Source organism: Emiliania huxleyi, assembly GCF_000372725.1.
Source record: "Emiliania huxleyi CCMP1516 unplaced genomic scaffold EMIHUscaffold_23, whole genome shotgun sequence".
Lineage (NCBI taxonomy): Eukaryota > Haptophyta > Isochrysidales > Noelaerhabdaceae > Emiliania > Emiliania huxleyi.
The window spans coordinates 932,934-955,263 of NW_005200333.1; the positions used below are offsets into that span (position 1 = coordinate 932,934).

General features: G+C 66.3%; 7 protein-coding genes across 7 annotated transcripts; 3 read left to right on the forward strand and 4 right to left on the reverse strand.

Annotated features, from left to right (window-relative positions):
- Nucleotides 1-397: 397 nt before the first annotated feature.
- On the reverse strand, nucleotides 398-652 carry EMIHUDRAFT_64434 (hypothetical protein; the record flags this gene model as incomplete). Its single annotated transcript, XM_005779615.1, has 1 exon — nucleotides 398-652. The coding sequence occupies one exon, from the start codon at nucleotides 650-652 to the stop codon at nucleotides 398-400; it is 255 nt and encodes an 84-aa protein (XP_005779672.1).
- A 2,883-nt stretch (nucleotides 653-3,535) lies between these two features.
- Nucleotides 3,536-5,150, reverse strand: EMIHUDRAFT_205249 (hypothetical protein; the record flags this gene model as incomplete). Its single annotated transcript, XM_005779616.1, has 2 exons — nucleotides 3,536-3,743; nucleotides 4,918-5,150. The coding sequence occupies 2 exons, from the start codon at nucleotides 5,148-5,150 to the stop codon at nucleotides 3,536-3,538; spliced, it is 441 nt and encodes a 146-aa protein (XP_005779673.1).
- A 2,644-nt stretch (nucleotides 5,151-7,794) lies between these two features.
- Nucleotides 7,795-9,133, forward strand: EMIHUDRAFT_450221 (hypothetical protein). The gene is made up of 2 exons (XM_005779617.1): nucleotides 7,795-8,534; nucleotides 8,607-9,133. Exons 1-2 carry the CDS (start codon nucleotides 8,022-8,024, stop codon nucleotides 9,003-9,005), a joined length of 912 nt encoding a protein of 303 aa, XP_005779674.1. The 5' UTR covers nucleotides 7,795-8,021; the 3' UTR covers nucleotides 9,006-9,133.
- A 337-nt stretch (nucleotides 9,134-9,470) lies between these two features.
- On the reverse strand, nucleotides 9,471-11,581 carry EMIHUDRAFT_205252 (hypothetical protein; the record flags this gene model as incomplete). The annotated part of the gene is made up of 5 exons (XM_005779618.1): nucleotides 9,471-9,659; nucleotides 9,926-10,048; nucleotides 10,602-10,721; nucleotides 10,938-11,463; nucleotides 11,538-11,581. 5 exons carry the CDS (start codon nucleotides 11,579-11,581, stop codon nucleotides 9,471-9,473), a joined length of 1,002 nt encoding a protein of 333 aa, XP_005779675.1.
- Nucleotides 11,582-11,630: 49 nt separating this feature from the next.
- EMIHUDRAFT_205253 (hypothetical protein) lies at nucleotides 11,631-13,129 on the forward strand (the record flags this gene model as incomplete). The annotated part of the gene is made up of 5 exons (XM_005779619.1): nucleotides 11,631-11,644; nucleotides 11,757-11,824; nucleotides 12,074-12,225; nucleotides 12,453-12,626; nucleotides 12,698-13,129. 5 exons carry the CDS (start codon nucleotides 11,631-11,633, stop codon nucleotides 13,127-13,129), a joined length of 840 nt encoding a protein of 279 aa, XP_005779676.1.
- Nucleotides 13,130-14,289: 1,160 nt separating this feature from the next.
- Nucleotides 14,290-15,531, reverse strand: EMIHUDRAFT_52721 (hypothetical protein; the record flags this gene model as incomplete). Its single annotated transcript, XM_005779620.1, has 1 exon — nucleotides 14,290-15,531. A coding segment is annotated over one exon (1,242 nt), but the record flags the coding sequence as incomplete, so codon positions are not given.
- An 806-nt stretch (nucleotides 15,532-16,337) lies between these two features.
- EMIHUDRAFT_205255 (E3 ubiquitin ligase) lies at nucleotides 16,338-17,777 on the forward strand (the record flags this gene model as incomplete). Its single annotated transcript, XM_005779621.1, has 1 exon — nucleotides 16,338-17,777. The coding sequence occupies one exon, from the start codon at nucleotides 16,338-16,340 to the stop codon at nucleotides 17,775-17,777; it is 1,440 nt and encodes a 479-aa protein (XP_005779678.1).
- Between the last annotated feature and the right edge of the window lie 4,553 nt (nucleotides 17,778-22,330).

Consider the following 22,330-nt stretch of genomic DNA (forward strand, 5'->3'; position numbering starts at 1 on the left):
GATTGCAACTCCGGTGGCAACGGGCTTCCGGTTCGGGTTGAGGTGTTTGTGTCCCCTCCCGACAGCACCGCCAAACCGCGCGGCGCCACGACACCCCCGCCCCGCCGGGCCCGCAGCCGCACGCCGCCCAGACCGCAGACGTCCCGCATCGTGCGTTCTCATATACGTGTGGTCGTGCGCGTCGCGAGGCATTGGCATTGCTTTTCTCAGGCATAAAACTCCTCAGGCCACACGTCTGCGCTCCTGACGAATATGTCATTAAAAGTAGCCGGACGGGAGAGAGCTGCGCGCGAGAGGAGTGCGCCAAAATACCACGGACACGCAGCTGCAAGACCGACTCCCAACCCGATAGAGAGATGGTCCGAGGACCCATAACATCCTGTGCTAAAAGGAGCTGCTATTGACCCTGCCCGCGCTTCTGCATCATGCGCGACACGACGAACACGGAGGAGTCGAGGTACCTCCCGGCGCAGTTCGAGATGCAGGACGCCTCTGACGAGTCGAGCTTGGCGCCCGGCTTCGTCACGCATTTGTCGAAGCATGTCTCGGTGAGCTTGTTGATCGCCGCCTGGATGACCGCCTTCTGCTGCTCCGTCTCCATGAACCCCTGCAGGTCCTTCAGCTGCTGCTCATTCGGCTCCACGTCGTCCATGATTCTCGCTCCGCAGCAGTGCACAGCCGGAGCCTGCGGCAGCGGGAGGGGCGGCGGATGGCGCGGCAGCGCGACGGGACGCAGCGAGGAAGTGCAGCGCGGGGCGATGACGCAGGGCGCGGGGCGATGACGAGTGTGTGTCTGGGGCTTGGGTGTTCGTGGCGTGCCCGCTCGCGAAGAGCGAAAAGAATTTCCCAAGCTCTGGCCCGCTGGGTGCGCTTCTGAGCTCCCCGGCCCTGGATGTGCGGTTAATGACTGCACTCCAAGTGCTCCAAACGCGCGCCAACACTGGGCACAACACTGGGCACGGGACTGGCGCGCACTGGCACAAACAGCGAAAAGAAACTACCGTACTTACGCCTATTTTTTCTTTCTTTTTTGGACCCCCGATCTCTCTGACTCTCTGCGGCTGGCTGGCGGCTGGTCTCCTATGTGTATTTTTAGCAATACCAAACAACTCTAACACTCACACGTCATTTGGGGCCTGGAGCCCCTGCAAAATGATGTTTATGGAGGTTTAAAGTTTGCGGGGGGGGACAGCTGCCCTGGCAAAATGATGTTTATGCCCTGTTCACGCGCGCGCGAGACGTGCAGACAGGGTTGCCAGGTGAGAGCGAATGGCGCGGTTCACGCCTCGCACAACAGAGAGAGAGATGCGCTCTGCATGGTGGGACATAAAAGAAAGCGAGTACTTGGGCGAGTAGGCCGTGCGGTCGACGCTGCCGCGCGCGGCTTTGCGCGCGAGGCGGCGCAGCTTGAGAACGGCGGTGGGCGAGAAGCCGCCGCCGAACGTCTCGTGGAGCAGCAGGTTGAAGTTGTTGCGCTTGACAAAGATCGCGTCGTGGTAGAAACCGCGATGCGCCTTGACGTAGCCGTGGCCGGTCTTGTGGGAGAAGGGTTGGCTGGGTTGCCCGCGCGCCTTGTTGTGTTATGTGTATGCGGCCGGATCAATTACCTTGCGCCGCCGTGTGATCGCAACAACCATTTCCTGGCCGCCACACTACGAGGAGCAAGAGCATCAGTCATCATGTGGCTGCCCCAATGCGAAGTTGCTAGTAGAGTCATGACGGGTATAGCAGGCTACGGACGGCTGCAAAGGCCTCCATCAGCTTCGACAACTTGCTTGTCTTCCGCATCTGGGGGGGGGGGGGGGGGAGCCCCCAAGGGAGTGTAAGTTGAGAGAGGCTAGAGGGGAAGGCGGGAATAGGCCACACTCTAAGAGCGCGCCTTGAAGAAGATCTCGCTGCCGTCCTGCGTGACCGCCTTGAGGTGGATCGGCGGGCCAAGCAAGCCCGACATGAGGAGCCGCTCCGTCTCACCGGCCTCCTCCATGATCTTTCTAGTCCGGGTTTGGTAAGCGTCCCGTCGGGCCGCTTCTTCGGGGGTCGGCGGGGTCGGCGGGCGATTCCGCCGCTCCTCCTCCTCCGCCTCGCGGACCTTCGCCCGCCGCTGCCACTCCTCATCGTTGTCGCGCACGTTGCAGCGCGTGATGCTCTTCGAGTCGCCGGCGCCGTCGAGCAGGTCGTCGTACGAGAGGCGGGCGCCAAAGCGTCGAGGTCGACGGCGAGCGCCGCGAGGCTGCTGCGGTCAGACGCGAGCAGCAGCTCCTCCACGTCGTGCCGGATGGAGGGGTGGCACTCGCACGTGCCGTCGGAGCAGTCCTCCCGGTACTTCAAGAAGTCCTCGGGGCACTTGGCGCAGACCCAGACTCTCTCCTCCGCTCGGTCGGTGCTGCGGAAGTCGGACAGGAGCTCCGGGTCGAGGAAGTCGGACGAGCCGAAGGAGCGAGTGAGCGTGACGAGGTCGTCGGCCGTCACGCCCCAGTCCGTGTTGTCATCCACAAACGTCTCGTAGCTGCGCGTGTCCGTGGACGAGTCCTGCCCATTGATGGAGACGCGATACGGCATAGAGTAGCCGTAATAGACGTCGCCGTTGAAGCGCTCTCGCCGCACCGGCTCTGGCGGCGGATGGCGCATGTGGAACTCGGCCTTGCCGATCGCGTTGAGCCGCTTGAAGTCGGAGATGCGCTGCAGCCGGACGAGGGAGTTGAGGTAGTGCGTCCACGCGTTGTGCATGCCCTCGAAGAGCGCGCGGGGCGTGTACTTGTCGTAGCACGGGTTGTAGCTCTGTCCCTCGACCCTCTCCGGCGCCGGGTACTCCTCGCAGATCTCCTTGCAGAAGGAGGAGGACGTCTCGCCCCAGCCGCATCTCGCCCCAGCCCGACATCTCGGCCAGCACGGCCACGAGCGCGCCAGCATGCCCTCGATGCCTCCTCGCAGAGCGCCGTCGTCGGCGGGCGGAGGAGGCAGTCGCCCGAGTTGGTGCGCCGGCTGACGCCGAAGATGGTTGCCGCCTCGGTGGCGCCGGGGAGGAGGACGGCGAGGTTGGCCGTCCAATTCATGTCGCAGATGCAGTCGTGTGTGCAGCACCCCTTGCCCATCGTCGACTGGATCGCGTACGAGAAGGTGAAGATGACGGGGCCATCGGCCGACTCGATGGAGTACACATGGCACTCCTGGCCGACTAGCTTGCAGTGGTGCATGGCGCAGCCCAGCGGCACGATCCGCGAGAGGAAGGGCGGCACGGCGTCGAGCCCGGGGATGCGGAGTGCGAGCGCCCGCGCCACCGCGTCCTGGTAGCGCTGCCTCGACTCGGCCATGAACTTGCGGCGACGGAGCGGGTACGGGTAATTGATGGTCGGCTCGTGGTCGTAGATTATGGTGGAGCCCTCCGGCTCCATGCGCCAGCAATCCTTGTTGCAGCCGAGCTCGGGGTCGGTGACGATCTGCCGCTGACTCCCCGTCAGCGGCTGCATCGAGTGCCGGCTCATGAGCGCTGCCAACTCGTCCTGTGCAAGTGGGCAGCCGCTCCGGAGTGCGAGCGTCAGCCTCGCCAGTCCGCTTGCGACGGAAGCAAGCACGCGATGTACTCGAAGAGCGATCGCTCGCCAAAGACAGGCTCAACGAAGGCGTCCATCGGGGGTGCGCACGAAGGGGTCGGTCGAGCAACAGACCAGCCGCGGGCTGAAATCTTCTTTCTCGCGTCAACACCGCGCTGGTGTCCAGTCCGAGCCTGACTGCTCTTCACCATCCTACCTAACTAACTAACTGCAAGCTGTTTTCGGTGACGGTGTATGCGTGTATATGTGGCTCTTACGTACATTCCCGTAACCCGCACAGGAGGACTCTGCTGAGTGCTGTGTGCTGACAGGGTTTGCGATGAGACTACGAGACTACAACTGTAAATCTCCTGGGTTGGCGCCCTGACGCCGAGAGGCACATCGCCACGACCCCAGGGCGTTGGCGGGGGACAGACACGTATGCATCACAACACACGACTACAGCAACCCGACTCCGGGACAGCGCCGCGCCGTCGTCATCGGCGCCATCGCCTCCCACGCATTTGCGGCCGGGTCGTACCGCTCGACTGTGTTCATCGGGCCGACGGTGTCGACGCTCACGCCGCCGAAAACATACAGCGTGCCGCACAGCACTGCCGCGCCGGGGGCGAAGCGTGCCATCGTCATCGGTGCCACTGCCTCCCACACGTTCGTCGCGGGGTCATACCGCTCGACAGAGCTGAAGTTGTCGGCCCGCCCACCCACTTCAGCACCACCCACTGCGTACAACCTGCCATCGAGCACCGCCACAGCGGGGCCCTGCCGCACCGAACCCATCGGCGCCACGCCCTCCCACGCGTTCGTCGCCGGGTCGTACCGCTCCACCGAGCTGACCTCGTCGTCATAGATCCCGCCCACAGCATACAGCTTGCCGTCGAGCACAGCCACAGCGTGAGTATCCCGCCCCTCCGCCATCGACGCCACCTCCTCCCACGCATCCAGCGCCGGGTCGTACCGCTCGACCGAGCTGAGGCCGACCTCGTCGGCGTTGTTGCCGCCGACAGCATACAGCTTGCCGTCGAGCACCGCAACACCGAGATCCTCCCGCGCCCACGCCAACGGCGCAACCGCTTCCCACGATTTCGTTGCCCAATCGTACCGCTCGACTGCGTTGGAAGGCTCTCCGCTAGTGAGATTGAGGCCGCCCACCACATAGAGCTTGCCGTCGAGCATCGCCGTGCCGACAACTAGTCGTGCCGTTGGCATCGGCGCCACAGCCTCCTGCTCCCACACATTCGTGGACGGGTCGTACCGCTCCAGCGAGTTGACAACCTCGTCGTTGCTGTCGTGGCCGCCGATCACGACCAGGCGCGGCCTCTCGCGCTTCTTCAGCGTCTCCTTCCAGCCGCGGCGCCACGCGCGGCACGTCCCCTTGGCGGCGTGCTCCGTGGTCGGCAGCTGGGCGAGGATGTGCGGGGCGAGGTCCGGCGAGAGGAGGACCTCGGAGAGCACCCACTCGGGCTGCTCTACGAGCCGAGCGGCGTGCTCCTCCGCCACGCGCAGCGCGGCGTCGCTCGCGCCCGCCTGCGCCTCGATGATGGCGCACAGCTGCGCTGGCGAGAGGCCCGCGACGCGGGCGCCGATGCGGTGGGAGGCCATCTGCTCGAGCACACAGCGTGAACGCCCCCGGTAGGGCCTTGCGCGACGTGCTGTGCGAGCGGTCGCAATTATTTTTCTTGATTTATTTAATTAATATGGAAGGAAAATAAATTTTGTTGAAGAACCCTAGCTAGACGGCAAGGAGCCCGAACCCCCGCCATGCTGCATGCACGCCGGGCGCGCCCCCGCACCACCGCTCCGTCCTGCTCGCCCGGCTGGCTCGGCTGCCGTGCGGCGGCTCTGCGACCGGCTGCTCCTCGGGGCGGCAGTGCATGAGCGACTCGGTAGCGACGAGCAGCTGTGGCGTGGGGGTAGGGGAGGGGCGAGCGGTGAGGAAGGGGGGCGAGGTGGGAGGGGTGGCGTGGCGTGGGGGGAGGAGTGCGCGAGGGAGGGGGCGGGAGGTCCGAGGGAGCGGCGCGAAGGAGGCGGGTAGGAGGCGTGTGTGAGCGGGCACGGCGGGAATGGGGGAGGCGGAGGGCGCACCAGCCAGCCCACCGCAAAGGCGGTGAGCGCGAGCGAGTACTCGACGAACCACGTCCCACGTGGCACAGGGGACCTCTGAAGCCCTGATTCATACAAGATTTTTGCCGTGCCGCGCCCATGCCCACACCGCTAACTCGAGCGACCCCAGGCAGCGGCGGGAGGGCTCCTCTCCACCGTGATGCTCCTCGCCATCATCGTCACCACGACGTGTCAGCTGCGGACGGGCGTCGCCCGCGACATGCGCACGTAGCTCGACAACTTTCAAACGCTCTGCAAGCCGCGGGCGGCTCCAACTGTCAATGTCGTCTCGCATCGCCGGTACGCCGGCTGCTCTCTCTCTTCCCCCCCACTCCCCATCGAGACTGAGCCCCCGGTGAGCACGGGCTGCGGCGCGACCCTTGCCGTCCCCGCGCACGCAGGTCACCATGGCTGCATCAGAGCTGCTTTACGGATCAAGCTGGTCTTCTTCGAGTGCAGCGAGTAGATCTGAACTCGCCCCCCTCCCCCATGGCTGAGTAGCCTCGATCCGTGACGGCCGCACGCCCCGGGCCACTGTCAAAACTACCCCCCCCCCCCCCCCACCCCACCCCCACCCCCACCCCCCCACCCCACCCCCCGCCGCAGCTACATGTCGATGCCGCAGGGGCGGCGCACGGAGGCGGAAAAGATCGAGTTCGACGCGGTGCTGCCCAACATCAACCTGCTCTACCTCGGGGCGTCGGTCCTCATCCTGATGGACCGCTCGTACCTCTCTCGATTCTGGACGCAATACGAGGCGTGGCTGAGCATGCAGGAGGCCTCGCCGATGGGCCTCGTCTCCGCGCCCAAGAATCGTCAGCGCTACACCATTCGTTGCATCCACGGCGCGCCGCCTGCGCTCGAGCACTCCTTGGTGCAGGAGTGGTCGCACTGCACGACGCACAGTGCGCACAAGAAGCTCTCTAACCCAGACGTGCTCGTGACGAACATGAGCGATAAGGAAGACCAGCTCAAGAAGATCTTCACCTTCGACCAGCGCATCAAGGCGCTCTTTGTCGCGGCAGGGGCAGCTGGGGCGTTCCAAGGCCTCAGCGAGATGTGCGCTCGCGAAGAAGCCAGTGAGCCGACGACGCACGCCGATGTGTCGTCGGCATCGGTGCTGCCCAGCAAACAGCAGCTCGTGCCCAAATCGGAGTATGACGCGCTCGCGTCAGCACTAGAGGTCAAGACGCGCAGGCTCGCGGAGCAGGACGCTAAACTGGCACAGCTGGAGGCGCAAGTGAGCGAACTGATGCAGAAGCTTGAGCAGGGGGAGAGATCAGGCTCGGCAAAAGAGCGTAGCGGGATGATGCGTAAGCTGCAGTACAACCTCGGTTGGGGCGCACGGCGCTCGGTGTGACCTTCCTCTTCTAGAAGTTAATACACAGTAAGGGCTAAACGTCAGGGGCGGCGACCCCCCCATCTACAGATGATATATGCGCGTCTTGAGATAATATGCATCATCTAAGATGCGCCCTACTTAGACTGCAGTCTGCACCCACTTCTTTCGCGCTTGTCTTAAATTCTTTTCGCCTTGGCCGCTTTGTGTATCTCGAGACTTCGAGAGAAGGCCGCCCGCAGGCCTCCCCGAGGACCCAGGCGGTGGTTGGCTGACTGAGCTTTGTTGTAAAATTCTTTGGCGGGCAACTTTGCCGGAGAGGTTTCTTAGTTTTTTACCGGTCGGCGGGCCGCCGCTGTGGCGAGTACAGCGGAGACAGCCCATGCCGAAAGGTGTTATCGCCCTCCTCTCCTCGCTCTCCTCCCGCCAAGTCACGCGGCGCTCGCACTGCGTTCGTGACAAGCGATCCCACGACAGCGATTGTGGGGACTACATACATGCACATGCACATGTGCATGTGCATGTGCATGTGATCCGTACGTGAAGGGTGGAGGGGCCCGTCCGCAGAGCTAGGCGGCGGCGTGGACGCCCCCCACGTGGTGTTGGTGTGACGTCTGAGCTTGGATCTGTGACTAAAGCCGCTTACCACTGATGGATCCCCACCCGAATGACACACAGTGAGCGCCCCAGCACTTCACTACGCCCTCCGCGCGAAATTGCTAGTGGTGCTTTGTGGCAGCACATTGTGCTTTGTGGCAGCACGGGTGCGGTGCCCGAGACCGCTTTTCCTTGTCCCCGAGGATGCTGCTGCCAACCGAGCGTGCTCGGATGGCATTCTGGCTTAGCACCCCGTGTGCTTGGAGGTGCGGTCGCGGGGGGGGGGAGTGCTTGCTTTGTTGGAGTTGGCGAGGAGTCGCTCGCCCTTGAGCTCTCCCACCGTGACGTGCTTGCCCGCGGCGGCCTGCTCGACGAGAGTGGGCGCCACCGACGCGCGTCCGGCCGTGGCGGCGGACGGGCACAGCACGGTGCAGATGCTTGGGTCATGCGAGGAAGCCACGGTGGACGAGACAGCCTGTCTCGCCAGCCTGCCCGCTGAGCTCCTCGGCGCTGTCCTCCCGGCGGCCGGTCTCGTGTCGCTGGCGTCCTCCTGCAGCGCAATGCGGGACTCGATGGCGCCATTTGTGAACGGCTGGCTGGAGCGCGGCCTCGACGCGCTCTTCCGAAAGGCGTGTGGGCATGAGACTGCCGGCGCCAACCTCTACGGCGCGCGCGAGAGGTGGTCGGCCTTTGTTGCCGCGCGGAGGTCGCTCGCCCTAGCCAAGTGCTCGCTGCGCCTCGAGGAGATCCGGCTGCTCCTCCACGCCCACCGCCTAGCTCCCGCGGCAGGGCTGCGCCACCTCTCGCTGCGCAACAACGGCCTGGGGGACGATGCGACGGCGCAGCTGGCTCGCGCGATCGGCTCCGGAGCGCTCCGGTGGACGGAGACGCTCTTTCTGTGCGGCAACCACATCACGGACCTTGGGCTGCGGTCGCTCGTCGAGGCGGTGCAGGAGGGAGGCGGCGGCGCGGCGGCGCACGGCGGCGCGGCGGCGCCGGCGCCGACCGCGCTCTGCAAGCTCCACTGCGACAACAACCGGCTCGGCGACGGCGCCCTCTTCCACCTCGGCGCCTGCCTCTCCCGCGCGCCGATTGGCCGGCTGCGTCTCCTCTCGCTCCGCACGAACGGCATCGGCGACGTTGGCTTCGGAGGGCTCGTCCACAGGCTGCTCGGCGCTTTGCCCGTGCTGCTGCCTCGATTGCCAGAGCTCCGGCTCGGCGCGAACCGCATCAGCGACGCGGGGCTTGAGAGTTTGGTCGAGGCCCTGCAGGAGGGCGTGCGCGCACACCCGGCGCTAAAGCGGACCCTGCAAAACAAGATCGGCGCGCTGGACCTCAGCGAGAACCCAATGGGCGACGGCGCCCTCATGGCGAGATTCGAATCTCTCACGATGAGGAACATCGGTCGCTTCCTGTAGCTCTTGCCCGATAGGCGGCTTCGGCCTCTAAGCGAGCTCTATCCGCTGTGCGCTCTGTGGTCTTTCTCGGGGTGGTGCTATTTCGTTGACGAGGTGTAAAATACACGCAACCACACGGGTCACGGCTTTTTCGTCACTGGACACTGCGTACGGCGTACCGTTTTCGGTGTTGACTTTTGAGGGGAGCTCGTAGTGTGCACATCGCGTCATCATCAAGCAGTGCACCCCCCGAAGTAAAAGGTCACAGACAGCGAGCTCGGCAACTACATGTCCCACTTCACGCATCACATTTTGGTATACTTGGGAAGAGCCGACTATATCAGCCAATCACAAAAGATGGAGAACTCCGGGGGGCCGCGCAAACCGCAAAGCCCAGCCGCCGTCCCGTGAAGAGCGCCATAGTCTCGGTTGCGGGTGGGGCCGTGGGGCGGTGCTCTCGCGAGCCCCTGCCTCCACGAGTCCGGCCTAGTGGTTTTGCCAGTGCTTGTACTCGCCCACTTGAAACTGCTTCTCGACCACGACGTACAGACGCAGCAGGCCCAAACAAGCGACGCCCACCAGCCGCGCCAGCCAGAAGCGAACGCCGAGGAGCAGCGCCGCGGCGAGCACGCGGTACGTGCGCTTGCGCCAAGCGGCGAGGGCGGAGACGGCGGCCTGGTAGTGCGCGCAGCGCTCACCCGAGATGGTCCGAGATGGTCCGAGGTGGTCCGAGGTGGTCCGAGGCGGGGCGGGCCTGGCAGTGTCTGCAATGGCTCGTGTGCTGCGTGAAGTGGTCGAAGAGCGCGTCGCGGCTGTAGATGGGCGGCGGAAGAGGGCCGAGCCCCGCGTGGGGGCCCGATGCGGAGGAGGCCTAAAAATGAAACCCGTCGCAATAAAAAGAAATGCCGCCCCGCCGAGCCCCCGCGTGCGGGGCCCGGCACCGGCAGCCCGGATGGCGCGTGACTGCTCAGCCAGCGGCGCAGCGCCGCGATACAGCGATCCGACTGGGTGGGCATGAAGTAGCTTCCCGCCGCCTCGCCACCGCGCGTGCGCACGACCTGCTCCTGGGGAGTGCAGGAAGGCCAGGTCCGAGTCTCTCCATATCTCCCCATATCTCCCCAGATCTCCCCAGATCTGCTCCTGGGTAGTGCAGGAAGGCCAGGTCCGAGTCTCTCCATATCTCCCCAGATCTCCCCATATCTCCCCAGATCTGCTCCTGGGTAGTGCAGGAAGGCCAGGTCCGAGTCTCTCCATATCTCCCCAGATCTCCCCATATCTCCCCAGATCTGCTCCTGGGTAGTGCAGGAAGGCCAGGTCCGAGTCTCCCCATATCTCCCCATATCTCCCCAGATCTCCCCAGATCTGCTCCTGGTAGTGCAGGAAGGCCAGGTCCGAGTCGAGGAAGCGGTTCGAGAAGAGATGGCCGAGCCACACGGGGAGCAGCTTGAAGAGGAGACTTGCCGGCGACGAGGGTGGCTTCTTGTCCGCCGCCTCCGCCGCCTCCGCCCCCTCCGTCGCCTGCTGCCGCCGCCTCGCCCGCCTCGCCTCCTTGGTCTCGGGCTGGCTCCCGCCGAAGATGATTGCCCTCGAGCGGCCCGCGCTTGTCGGCACGCACACCACAGTCAGGTTGAAAGGGCGCGACGGCCTCGGCCGGCCCTTCTTGTCGTACTGGGCCTCGTAGTCGGCGTTGTACGCGACCACGAACGGCGCGCGGAACGCACCGACGCCGGCGCGGCGCTTGCCCATCGTCCGGTCGCCGAAGTCGAACCAGAAGCCGCGCACGCCCGAAGCCGCGTCGCCGCCACCGCCGCCGCCGCCGCCGCCGCCGTCAGCGTCGGCGTCGGCGGCGTCGGCGGCGTGGATGGGGATTGGGCTGGTCATGTTGATCGCGATGGCATCGTCGCGCTTTCCCTGCAGCCCGTGGTGAGCGAACGGGATGTGGGCGGGGTCGACGATGTTCTCGAGGAGCGTGTCCCACCCGTAGGGTAGGTCGCGAGTGTACGTGGAGGCGTCGTGCGCAACGCCGCGCAGAAACCCCTCGGGCTGGGCGCGGAGGTCGCCGGCGACGGTGAGGCAGTCCTCCTCCCACGGCCACACCCAGAGGACGCTCTTGTGCTCGCGCGTGGGGTACGAGGCGACGCATGCGCGCCTCGACGGCACTGCGCCCGCGGCGACCGACTCGCTGGCCTGAGGGATGCGCGCGCACGCCCCGGACGGCTCGAAGGACCAGCCGTGGTATGCGCACTCGATGCGGTCGCTCTCGCGGTCGATGCGGCCCTCGCTCAGCGGCGCGAGGCGGTGCGGGCACGCGTCGTCCATCACGCGCCACTCGCCTCTGTTGTCGCGGAACGCGACGTAATCCTGCGAGAGAAATTTTACTGGCGTCGGCCGATCGGGCTCGAGCTCAAAGGTGGACGCGATCGGCACCCAGGTGCGCGGGAAGGCGCCGAACCGCTCCTCGAGCGACCTCTGCTGCGGGCTGATAGTGGCAGTCCGGGACGCGGCAGCGGTGGCGAGAGCGGGAACGGAGGCAGCGGCCGAGGCTGTCGAGACCAAGGCTGCTGCAGGAGCGCGCTGCGTGAGGCTGAAACCTGCATGGCGCGCTGTCAGATGGCTGCGCAGCGCAAGGTCGTGGGCCTAACGAGCATGGGAGGGCCGACGTCACGTGCAGCACCGACCGACGCAGGTGAGTCGCATCGGAGAACCCTCAACTCCCGCCCGCTGACCCGCCTACAGCACGCTCTGGCACTTCGCCCATCACGCGACTATCAGGCGCCTCGCTGAGTCAACTGTCACCGTCACCCTCACGACAGACAGCGAGGAGGCGGCAGCTAAGCGCCGTGGCCGCACTCACCGCAGCCCTGGACTCGGCTGAATCGGCCTCCAACTTTTTCGGCGTCGCTGTCACCTCGACGCCCGAGGAGCCGCCGAGATAAATCCGCGCCCCCACTCGAGTGTTGGCCCGCCCACGACACGCATGTCCGTCCAATAGGTGGGGTCGAGCGAGGAGGGTTTGTGGGAGGGCTCGTATTGCTCCTCGCGCACGTTTGCTGATGGACGCCAGCCATTCCCCGGCCTTCCCTCCCCAGCCGGGCTGGCCCTGCCGGTGGGGGAGCTCCTCCAGCGCTACACCGACATCCCGTCCTGGGATAACTGCTGCATGGCAGCAAGGGTCGGCAACACGAGGGAGGTTGACTACTTTCTCTACTCGCAAGACGGCACGGGCAAAGGTGTCTGCACGGTTTACAGCGCGCTCGAGTCCGAGGACCTGAGAGAGACATGCACGCCGTCGGCACCGTGCTCCCACGGGGAGATTGGAGCTACATGGATGAATCTTCCCCCTCCCTTAACACCGCCGTCGCCTCCGACGCTCCCAGGGCCTCCGTCGTCCCCGCCATCGCCACCGGAGCGGCCGGCGCCTCCGTCGCCCCCACCGCTCCTATGGGAGGACTCGCAGTGCTCCCACAGGGCAGCAGGTCTGTGCGCATCGAGATCACGCCCAACAAGAAGCCGAACTGGCCAGTCGTCTACTACGAAACCGGCAAGGCGCGCACCCTTCGAGCAGATGAGCCACCCTTTGCAGTAGACGACGTCTCGGCGTCGGTGTCGGAGAGCAGCCGCAGCGGTCAGCAGGTGCTGGAGGTGCGCACCGCCGCCTGGAAGATCGAGGCAACGGCGCGCATGATAGCCCGCTCCGTCGTGTGCTGCGCAAGCGGCAGATCGACCTCTCGCTGGTGCCGCTGCGCGACCCGCTCGCACCCAACCCTCAGACGGGCAGGGTGGTGGCGCCGCACGGGCTGATTGGCCAGTCCTTTGACGGCGACGCCATAGCTGTCGACGGCAAGAAGGATTGCTACCGCGAGCTGTGGTGGCGGCAGACGTCCTTCAAGTCCAAGGAGATCACGACGGAGGCGCAGGGGGAGGGCGCCATCGAGGGCTCCGCCGACGACTACAAGATTGACGACCCCTTTGGCCATACCTTCAAGTACTCGCGCTGTAGCGCGTTTGAGGCAGCGCCGCGCAGCGTCTCGGCGCTCTCCGGCGCCAAGCGCGCGGCTGGGAGCAGCGCCGTCTGGCAGGCCAGCAAGGCGGGCATCCTTGGCGACGACCTGCATCAGTGGGAAGCTGAGAGCCCCGCGCGCTGAGGCTTAGTACCGTCGCGGTCTAGCGTCCAAGGCAGTCATGGTGGATGCATGGGGTGCGGCCGTCCGGGCTTTTCCGCGCTGGCGCTCGTACAGTGGGGGGAGATATGAAGCCGAAGTGCCGAAAAGCGAAGTCCCACACACGCACACTGGCTTAATGATAACGCAGGCAACGCAGGGACGGGCCAACAGCCAGTGGGACGAACGAGGGCCGCGACGGCGGCTCAAGCGGGAGGGAGCGGAGACGGTGGGCAGCGAGCTAAGTGGGTGAGACTGATGATGCTCCTTCGACTTAGGGAGCGGTTCAGCTGCTGGGCGGGCTTCAGGCTGGTGCTCACACGAAAAGGAATCGACGCGATGTGCAAAGCATACAAGAAGGGGAGAAGGAAGAGGAGAGACGCCGGTGGTGACGAAGCAGAAACTAGCGCAGACGAGAGCAGGGCAGACCCGGGGACTGGGGAGCCGGAGCAGACGGCATCGGCCGCCGAGGGAACGGAAGAGGCACGAGGAGGGCGGCGACCTCGACCGACTTTGGAGGACCCGTCGCCAGACGACGCAGGGCAGAAGACGGTGAGGCGGAGCAGACGCGCAGGGCGAGACGAGGGAGGGAGCAGGACTTTGCGGAGATCAGCAGGAGGATGTACGAAGAGATTAGGAGCAGCAGGGACCCGAGGGACCATGTGGAAGACGGCTAGTGCTAGTCCCCGGGCTACCATCGGGAGGACGACCCCGGCTAGTCGCCGACCACACCCACCAAGAACCCGGAAGGGCGGGGAACTGTTCTTTTTTACCCACCTTACAGTAGAGAGGTGTCCGTTTTTAGTTTTTATTTATTTACCGGCTTAAAATGCATAATGGGAGAAAAGACAAAAGTCTCGTTCGGTCGTTGTACGAACTTTTAGCACATTATACAGCACAATTTTGCTTTTTGCAATAAATGTAGTACCCGGCCACCCACTGGCAAGTAGTATGAAGCGGGCCATGTGTCACGGAGGCGCTCCTCGTGGCGCTGGCAGGAGTCGCTGCGCAAGCGACGATGGCTCGGGCGCGCAAGCCCCCCCCGCACCGCCCCCACCAACTCCGTCCTGGCGCTGAGTCCCAGACGAGCCGCCTTCCTGGGCGGGCGCGGCGCCCCCCTCCGACGCCGGGAGGACGGCTGCGGCGTCTTCGTCCTTGGCGAGCCGCCTCGCGGCAGTTCGTGCAGCCACGCTCCAGTCGAGCCTCAGGATGGCGGTGGCTTGCACGGCGGCTGCCGTCAGCATGGAGAGCCCGACGCCGCCCCACAGGAAGAAGATGCCCCGCTCTGCGCGGTGGGCGGCGCCGAAAGCGAGCGCGCACCCCGCTGGCATCCCGACCAGGTAATAGCCGACCAGCTGTCCCGCGGCCGACCAGCGTTGCAGTCCCAGGCCCGAGCAGACGCCGCCGAGGGCGTTGTTGGCCGCGTCGACGAGCACCACTCCGCCGAGAAGCGGCATGAGCGCGGCGGTGAGATCCGAGATGGCGCCGTCGGTAGTGAAGAGTCCCGCGATTGGCGTGGCACCCGCCACCAGCGACGCCGCCGCCGTCGCCGCCAAGGCACAACCGATCACGAGCGAGAGCGCTGCGGCGCGGCGGGCGAGGTGGACACTGCCCGCGCCCACGTACTGTCCCACCGTCGTCGACGCGGCGACGGCGACGCCGATCCATCCCATGCAGCCGAGAGCCTGCAGGTTTGCGACCACAGTCGAGGCGCCGATGCAAGCGACCGGGTGCGCGAGGAGGCCAGAGAGCATCACGATGGCCTCGCAGACCCACCATTCGAGGACAACCATCCAGAAGCCGGCCGCCACCAGCTTGAGGTGCTCGACGAGCGCCGAGCGCCGGAGCAGCTGGCTCGGCGGCTGAGGGACGAAACAGCGCCCGTGCCCACGCCACACGAGGTACGGCACCTGGGCGAGCGGGTAGAGCGAGTTGTACAGGCTCTGCGCCCACGCTGCGCCCAAGTAGCCGAGGCCCAGTCGGTGGACGAGCAGCCACTGCAGCCCCGGCGCGAGGGCGCAGACGGCGAGGGTGATTGCGAGGTTGGCCCAGTTATAGCCGTGCGCCTGAAAGATGCGTTGGGTCGCCGACATGCCGACGACGCCGAAGTACGACGGCGCGAGGCGCAGCGCGTACGGCGCAGCGCGAGCCGCTAGGTCCGGCGGCTGGCCAGCGGCAACCATGACCTGCTCCGACCACAGGAGGCATGGAAGGGCCGGCAGGAATCCGACCATGATGAGAATGAGAGCGCGCTGGTAGTGAAGCGAACACGGCTTGCCTGCGCCGACCGCCTGCGGGCAGACCGTGCGCAGCGCCGAGATGTACCCAAAGCCCGGAGCCATGCAGACGATGTTGAAGTAGCAGCGGGCGAGCGCAAGCGCGTCGAGGTCGGCGGCGGTGCTGGCGCCGGGAAGGTGACCGACCAGCGCGATGCCGGTGCAGACTGGCAGGTACTCGGCCACGTTGCCGAGGGCGGTGGGCAGCGTGATGTTGCCGACCCTGAGGCCCTCGGCGAGGAGCGATCTGGTGTCATCATCAGCAGCCGCGGCCGGCTGGGCGCAGCTCTCCTGCTGAGCGCAGCTCTCCTCCGCAGCAGAGCTTCTCGCGGGCATCGTTGTGCTCCCGCTGCTGCTGCGTCACGCGTTAGCGAGCGCATCCCGCATCGCAGTGGCCCGCCTTTTCTTTTCTGGTTTGGTGTTGGCAAATCAAGACACAGAGCTCACAGGGAGGAAAGCGGCAAGACACAGAGCTCACAGGGAGGAAAGCGGCGCATTTCCTGGGGTCCTTGTGGCGGGCCACCCTGTCCAGAGAGGCATGGATGCCAATCTGGGGTCTTTCCCTACGAGCTTTTCTGCTATACGCCGTGAGAAAAAGAACTCCGCGCTCCGAGCAGCCGCCGAGCACCTGAGAGCAATCAATAATGAGCATCCTGCCCGCCCCGGCGGCGGCGTCGACGGCGACGGCGGCGGCGTCGACGGCGGCGGCGATCGCGACGCGGGGCCTCGTCGATCTGCCGATCGATGTTCTGATTCGGATCGCCGTGCGTTTGCCGCGCGTGGAGGCTGTCGCTCGCCTCGCCTGCACGTGCCGGGACCTACACAGCCCCGCGTTCTTTGAGGCGGCGATGCGGGAGCGGACGGCGCGGCGCGGTGGCGAGGTGCCGCTGCCATCGGGGCGACGGCGGCGCGAGACGATGGTGCAGGCTCTGTGCCGGGGCGAGCGACGCGACCGCTTCCAGCGGCAGAACAAGATCGCGGCGGGAGATTACCACAGCGTCTTCGTGAGCGAGGAGGGGCGGCTCATGACGTGCGGCACGCACTCTTTCCGCGACAACCCTCAGCCCATTCTGGGGCACAGCGAGCTGGATGATGAAGATTTGCAAGTCATCGGTGGAGACTCGGTGCTGGTGGTGCCGAGGCCGGTGGCGGGGCTCGCGGATGTGCGTGTGCGCACCGTGGCGACGGGATACGCTCACACGCTGGCGGTGAGCGAGGCGGGCGCGGTCTACTCCTTCGGCCTAGGCGAGAGTGGGGGACTTGGCCATGGCAACGAGGCTGATCAGCACACGCCGCGGGTCATCGAGTCCCTGCGCGGCGTGCGGGCGGTTGCGGCCTCGGGGGGCGTCAATCACAGCCTGGTGCTGAGCGCGGCAGGCGAGGTGTACTCCTTCGGTGCAGGAGATGGCGGGCAGATTGGGCACGACCCAGACTCTCTCTTCGTCCCGTCGCGTGACTGGCACCAGCCGCAGCAAGAGGTGACAGAGCGCCTCCAACTGACACCCCGCGTCATCGACTCGCTTCAAGGCGTCAGGGTGGTTGCGGTTGCAGCAGGTGCGTACCACAGCCTGCTGCTCAGCGAGGCACAACACGTGTACTCGCTTGGTGGCGGGGGGGCGACGCGCCGGTCGTCGTCTAGAGGGAGGACGTCTCGCTTCACGCCGCAGTGGACGCCGCAAATCAATGAGGCTCTGCGAAGGGTTAACGTGGTTGCAGTGTCGGGGGGTCTCGGCCACAGCCTGGTTCTCAGCGAGCAGGGCCACGTGTACGCGTTTGGCAACGGCAGCGACGGTGAATTGGGCAATGGCAGAGACCACCACTCGACACTCTATGAGTTCACGAGTGACGGCATGCAGATCAACGCACGCATTCGTGCGCAGCAGAGAGCTCTTGCAACGACTGATGCGTATGGACATCGTGATCTTATGGTTCACTCCATGACCCTTGCGGACGAAGCGGTGCCGCGACTCATTGAATCGCTGGGTGGCGTCCGGGTGGTGGGCATTTCGGCGGGAGGGAGCCTGCAAACGGGAGGATCGGGCCACAGCCTAGTGCTTAGCGAGGAGGGCGGGGTTTACTCATTTGGCCACTCCGCATACGGCGAGCTTGGGCGCAACTTCGAAAACGAGAGCGAGGCGCTCCCCACCTCAGTGCCGGACGTCGTTGAAACGCTGCGAGGGACGAGGGTGGTCGAGATAGCTGCGGGGGGCGCCTCGAGCCTCGCCGCCACGGCCACTGGCGCTGCGTACGGCTGGGGCCGGTCTGAATGCACGGGGCTAAGGGAGCAGGTAGGCGCAGGCGAGAGACAGAGTGCCACGCCCCTGCGGTTCGCGGATTTGGAGCTTGCGCACGGTTAGAGCTTGGCGCGCGGCGGCACCGGCACCGGCACCGCCGCACCTGGAGTGGATTCTTTAACTTTATCGTGAAATTCTTGTATCTGTAAATTCTTGTATCTGTGCTTCTGCCACGGTTCTGCAAATTCTTTTATCTGTGGCGGGGGTGGGCGGGTGCACGGAGCTAAGTGCCTCGCCGCCCTCGCAGGAGTCGCTTAGGCGGCTCCCGTGGAGCGTGGTTGTACCTGTGTTAGTGCCAGTGCGCGCCAGTCCCGTGCCCAGTGTTGTGCGACTGCCTTTAAATTCTTTTATCTGATCCTCGGAAGGACGCACGACGGACACTCCGTCTCCCGACGAACAACATCATGATGAGCATCGCGCGCGGGGCGGCTGGGAACGCGCTCTACTGGCTGGTTGCGCTGGCAGTCGCGCACTACAGTCTACGCCGCCGCCGTTCGCATGCACTGCCACGTGATGGTGAAGACAGCATGGGGGATGATGAGGTTGACAATGACGCGCTCACCAAACTTGCGATCTGGAATTTTTCAGACGGCGCAGCCCTGTGCGCGATCCGCACGCCAGTCGAGCCCGACGAGCCAAGCGAAGAGGAGATGCTTGACTTTGTCAGCCGCCTGCACCAGCACGCGAGCGGCGAGCGCGATCCAACTGACCGCAACGTCTTGCAGAAGGAGCTTTGCCCGTTCGACGGCCTCTATTTCTTCGCTGAGTTCCCGACCAACGAGTCGTGCGAGACCGATCGCGTGCGGGAGCACTTTCACCTCGTCGGCGAGCGGCTGGGCCCGCGCCTCTTTGCGCTGGCAAAGAGCATCATCAACGCCACCAGGGCCGAGAAGCAGCCACCAAGTCCGCTGGAGAAGGCCTTACGCATGCTGACCGAGCGACTCGGAGGTGGCAGCAGCGCGCACACCACTCAGGCGAGGCGGGCACTGTGGACGGAGGTGGTGCTCTGCACAATGCAACTCTTCCTTCCCGTGCTGCTCATAACGTCCGAGAACGACACTCACGGCGCGGGCAATGCGGGCTTCGACCTCGTCTCGAGGCACGTCGCCAGAGACGTGCTCGCCCCCATCCTTCATCAGATGGACGAGATTTTCGAGTGGGTGCACGGTCCCTCCACTTCCGTCACAGCAGAAGGACAGAGGCAGCAGCCGCGCAGCGGAGGCGTGCTCGACTGGTCGCACCACAGTCGGCGTCGCAGCTCGCTCTTGCAGTGGCGACAGCGCCTCGCGGCAGTCGGCAGGACAGTGGAGGGGACGATCGGGCAGGGGGTGCTACTAGACAAGAGCCCCGCGGGCATCGAAGAGTTCACGGCGCGCGGGCTGCTGTGCGGTGTGCCTTTCCCCGCTGGCGAGGTGTGTCGCCAGACAGCCCCGGTAGGACTTGACAAGCCTGCTTGACCGTTAGAGCAACCTCCTGTGTGTCTCAAGGCGAAGATCCACACGCTCAATGAGGCGAGGGAGCTCGTCAAGGAGTGCACGCGCCGACGGTGGTGCGCGGACCCATCCACACGCCGAGAGGGTGATGGCGCTACTTCACTGCGTCTCCATCGCCTTGCTGCGACAGGACCTCAGTCGTGGTCGTCGCGCCTGCCTTCCACTCGCTGCGAGCCCTCATCACCACCGTCTCCGAGGTCGAGCGGCAGCGCGCCAGTATCGCCGTCTACTCCATGCCGGGCGCGTCGGAGGCGTGGACACAGGTGGTCACGCACAACCAAGGCACAGTGCGCGACAGTCGCGTCGGTCAGCGCGCTCCTCGCGCTGGAAAGAGGCCCCGGTTGAGCCCACAGATCTTCCTCGGCATGTCATGCTGTAGGGCTGCTCGGCAGCGAGCTCGCTCGCATCCGGAGCTACACAGCAAAGGGCGACCTCGCCCCGGCGGCGCAAGTACTGAGGTGCCTCATGCGTCGAGACGCAGACGGGGGCCCCCAAAGCCAAACCGCAAACGCCCCGTCAGAACTCAGATTGAGCACACCGTGATGTTGACATATCGTGTCATTCACGGGGAGAGGCGGCGCGGTTCCTGTAATCCAGAATTCATCTCAGTCTCACGGAGTCGCCGGAGACCCGACAGGTACACCACTCCACAACAGACTGTTCGTAGTGAGTACGTAAACGAGCACACGCCTCAATCACCACCAGCCTGCTCACGTGCTCTCAGAGGCCACAGAGAAGAAGCGACGGAGAACGGGCGGGCGGGAAGCTCTCCAAAAGGGGGTCAAAACGCGCCAACCGCCGAGATGCACTCCGCGCACCTACAAGCGAGACAAGCCACCGCCCGTGCGTCGGACTAGGAGCTGGCGTGCGTGTGGCACGAGAGGGGCCAGAGTCGGCGCACAGCTGCTCGCCGCTCGACCGAGCCGCGAAGGAAGCGCCGCACATGGCGCACGGCGACAGCGGCCGGCACGCGCCCTACAGGAAGCTTCGCGGAAGGTTCGCGAGGAAGCGTCGAGGAGGGCTCGAGGGAGGGCGGAGGCCGGCTGCGGCAAGTAGGCGTCCTGGTACGGTGCGCCGTGCAGCGGTCGGCTGGCCGCGGGCGGGGCGACGTGCGGCGTGCCGCGCGCGGAGGTGCGGCCAGGGTGGGCGGGGGAGCGAGAGGTGGCGGCGGGCGGTGGCGGGGCGCTGGCCGTGACCCAAGCTGGCGGCGCGGCGGCGGGGGAGGACCACAGCGGCGGGGGAAACGCGGGCGGGCTCTGCCGCGCTGCAGAGGGGGCCGCCGGGTGCTGCGAGCCGTGGAGTGGCCCGGGAGCGGCGGCGGGGAAGGCGGCGGGGAAGGCGGCGGGGAAGGCGGCGGCGGCGGCGGGGAAAGCGGCGGGGAAGGCGGCGGGGCAAGCGCGTGGGGACGCGGCAGCTGGGTGGGGCAAGGAGAAGTGCGACGCGGCCGGCTGCGCGGCGCGTTGCCACCCCGACGCCCCCGCACCGCGCGGCTGCTGTGGAGGCGCAGCCGGTGCCAGCTGCTGTGGAGGCGCAGCCAGCGCCAACGAATCTGAGTCTCGCCACTGCGCGCGCGGCGGCGGTGCCGGCCGAGACGCCTGTTCCCACCGACGGGTGTGAAGGGGCGCGGCCCGCAAATAACACCGCGTAGCTCGAGAGCAAGATGCCGGCGGCGGCGCCGAATGCTGCGGCGGTAGCCAATGCTGCTGCGGCGCCGGCGCCGGTGCCTGCAGCGGTTGCGGCTGCAGCGGCAGCGGCAGCGGCTGCGGCTGCGCGGTCGCCGCCAAATCCACGCCGTACCATGCCGCCGCGTCCAACGCGTCGTCGTCGTCGTCGTCGTCGTCGTGCCTACCCACACGCACGGCTGTGAAGGGACGCCACCCACAGCTCTTGCACCCACCGCCACCCAACCGTGGTGCCAAGGCTGCCTCGACGGGGGCGGCAGCTGCGACGGCGACGGCTGGTGCAACGGCGGCGGCGGGTGCAGGGGCTGGTGCAGCGGCTGCAGCGGCTGTGGCTGCAGCGGCGTGCGAGGCGGCGCGGGCCATGATCTGGACTGCCCCGGCCGCTGCCCCCCGGGCTGTCCGGTCGACGGCTGCGGCGGTGGCTGCGGCGGTGGCTGCGGCGGCGGCTGCGGCGACGGCCGCAGCGGGCTGTGGCCGTGCCCTCGCTGCGCGGCGGCGATGGGCGTCTGGAGCGCGGCGCGGCTCTGGGCGTACGCAAGCACCTCCTGCTGCGAGCTGGTCCCGGGCGTCGAGGCCGCTGCTCCGAATCTGTCGCGTCGCCTGGGTGCTGGAGTGCCGGCCGGCGAGCCGGACATGTCCAAGACACGTCCAGGACTTGTCCGAGGCATGTCCACAGGTGGAGCTGGAGTGACGGCCGGCGAGGCGGGCGCCGGCGGAGGAGGGGCTCGCGGAGCGGGCGCCGGCGGAAGTTGCGGCGGAGGTTGCGGCGGAGGTTGCAGCGGTGGAGGCGGAGGCGGAGGTGGAGGCGGAGGCGGAGGCTGGGGCGTTGGCGCCTTCCGTACCGCTGGCGGCGGAGGGTGGGGCGTTGCCGCGGGCAAGTTGGCGGGTGGGACCGCGGGCACAGCGCGCGCCGACGCCGAGCCGGCCGCGCGCCCCATCATCCCTCCCGGCGGCGGAACCCTCTCGCCTGCCCCGTGCGACGGGGCAGGCGCGCTCGGTGCACAGGGAGCAGCCGGGTCGGGCTGCTGAGTGTGAGCCGCAGGGTTGGCGGGGCCACGCTCGGCAGCCGACTCTCGCGGCAGACCGCTCTCCTCCTCGAGGAGCTCGAGCAGCCCATGCGGCACAGGCAGCCCGTGAGGGAGGGAGGCGGCGCAAGACCGCGAACCGAGCAGCGTCTGGACGTGAGGCAGACGCGGGCACAGCTCGGCGGGAGAGCGTGGCAGTGGCCCAGGCCTGGCAGCAGGGCCGGCGTTCTGCCGCAAGGAGCGCACATCAATCATGCCGGGCATGGGTGCAGGCGAGCCAAGCGGAGCAGGCGCGGCGGCCGCTTCTGCAGAGGATGCGTGCGGATCGACGGGCTGCGTCGGGACCGCGGGCTTTTTCTTCTCGAGGCTCAGCCGACGCTTCTTGAGATTGGCGCGTCGCGCGTTCTCCTTGTTCG

What these genes read in the sequence shown, in the direction of transcription:
- EMIHUDRAFT_450221 (XM_005779617.1), top strand. Translation starts at nt 8,022, where the DNA reads ATGCTTGGGTCATGCGAGGAAGCCACGGTGGACGAGACAGCCTGTCTC. An exon ending in TGCGGTCGCTCGTCGAGGCG is followed by an intron (nt 8,535 to 8,606) that starts GTGCAGGAGGGA and finishes GCGCTCTGCAAG; the next exon opens with CTCCACTGCGACAACAACCG.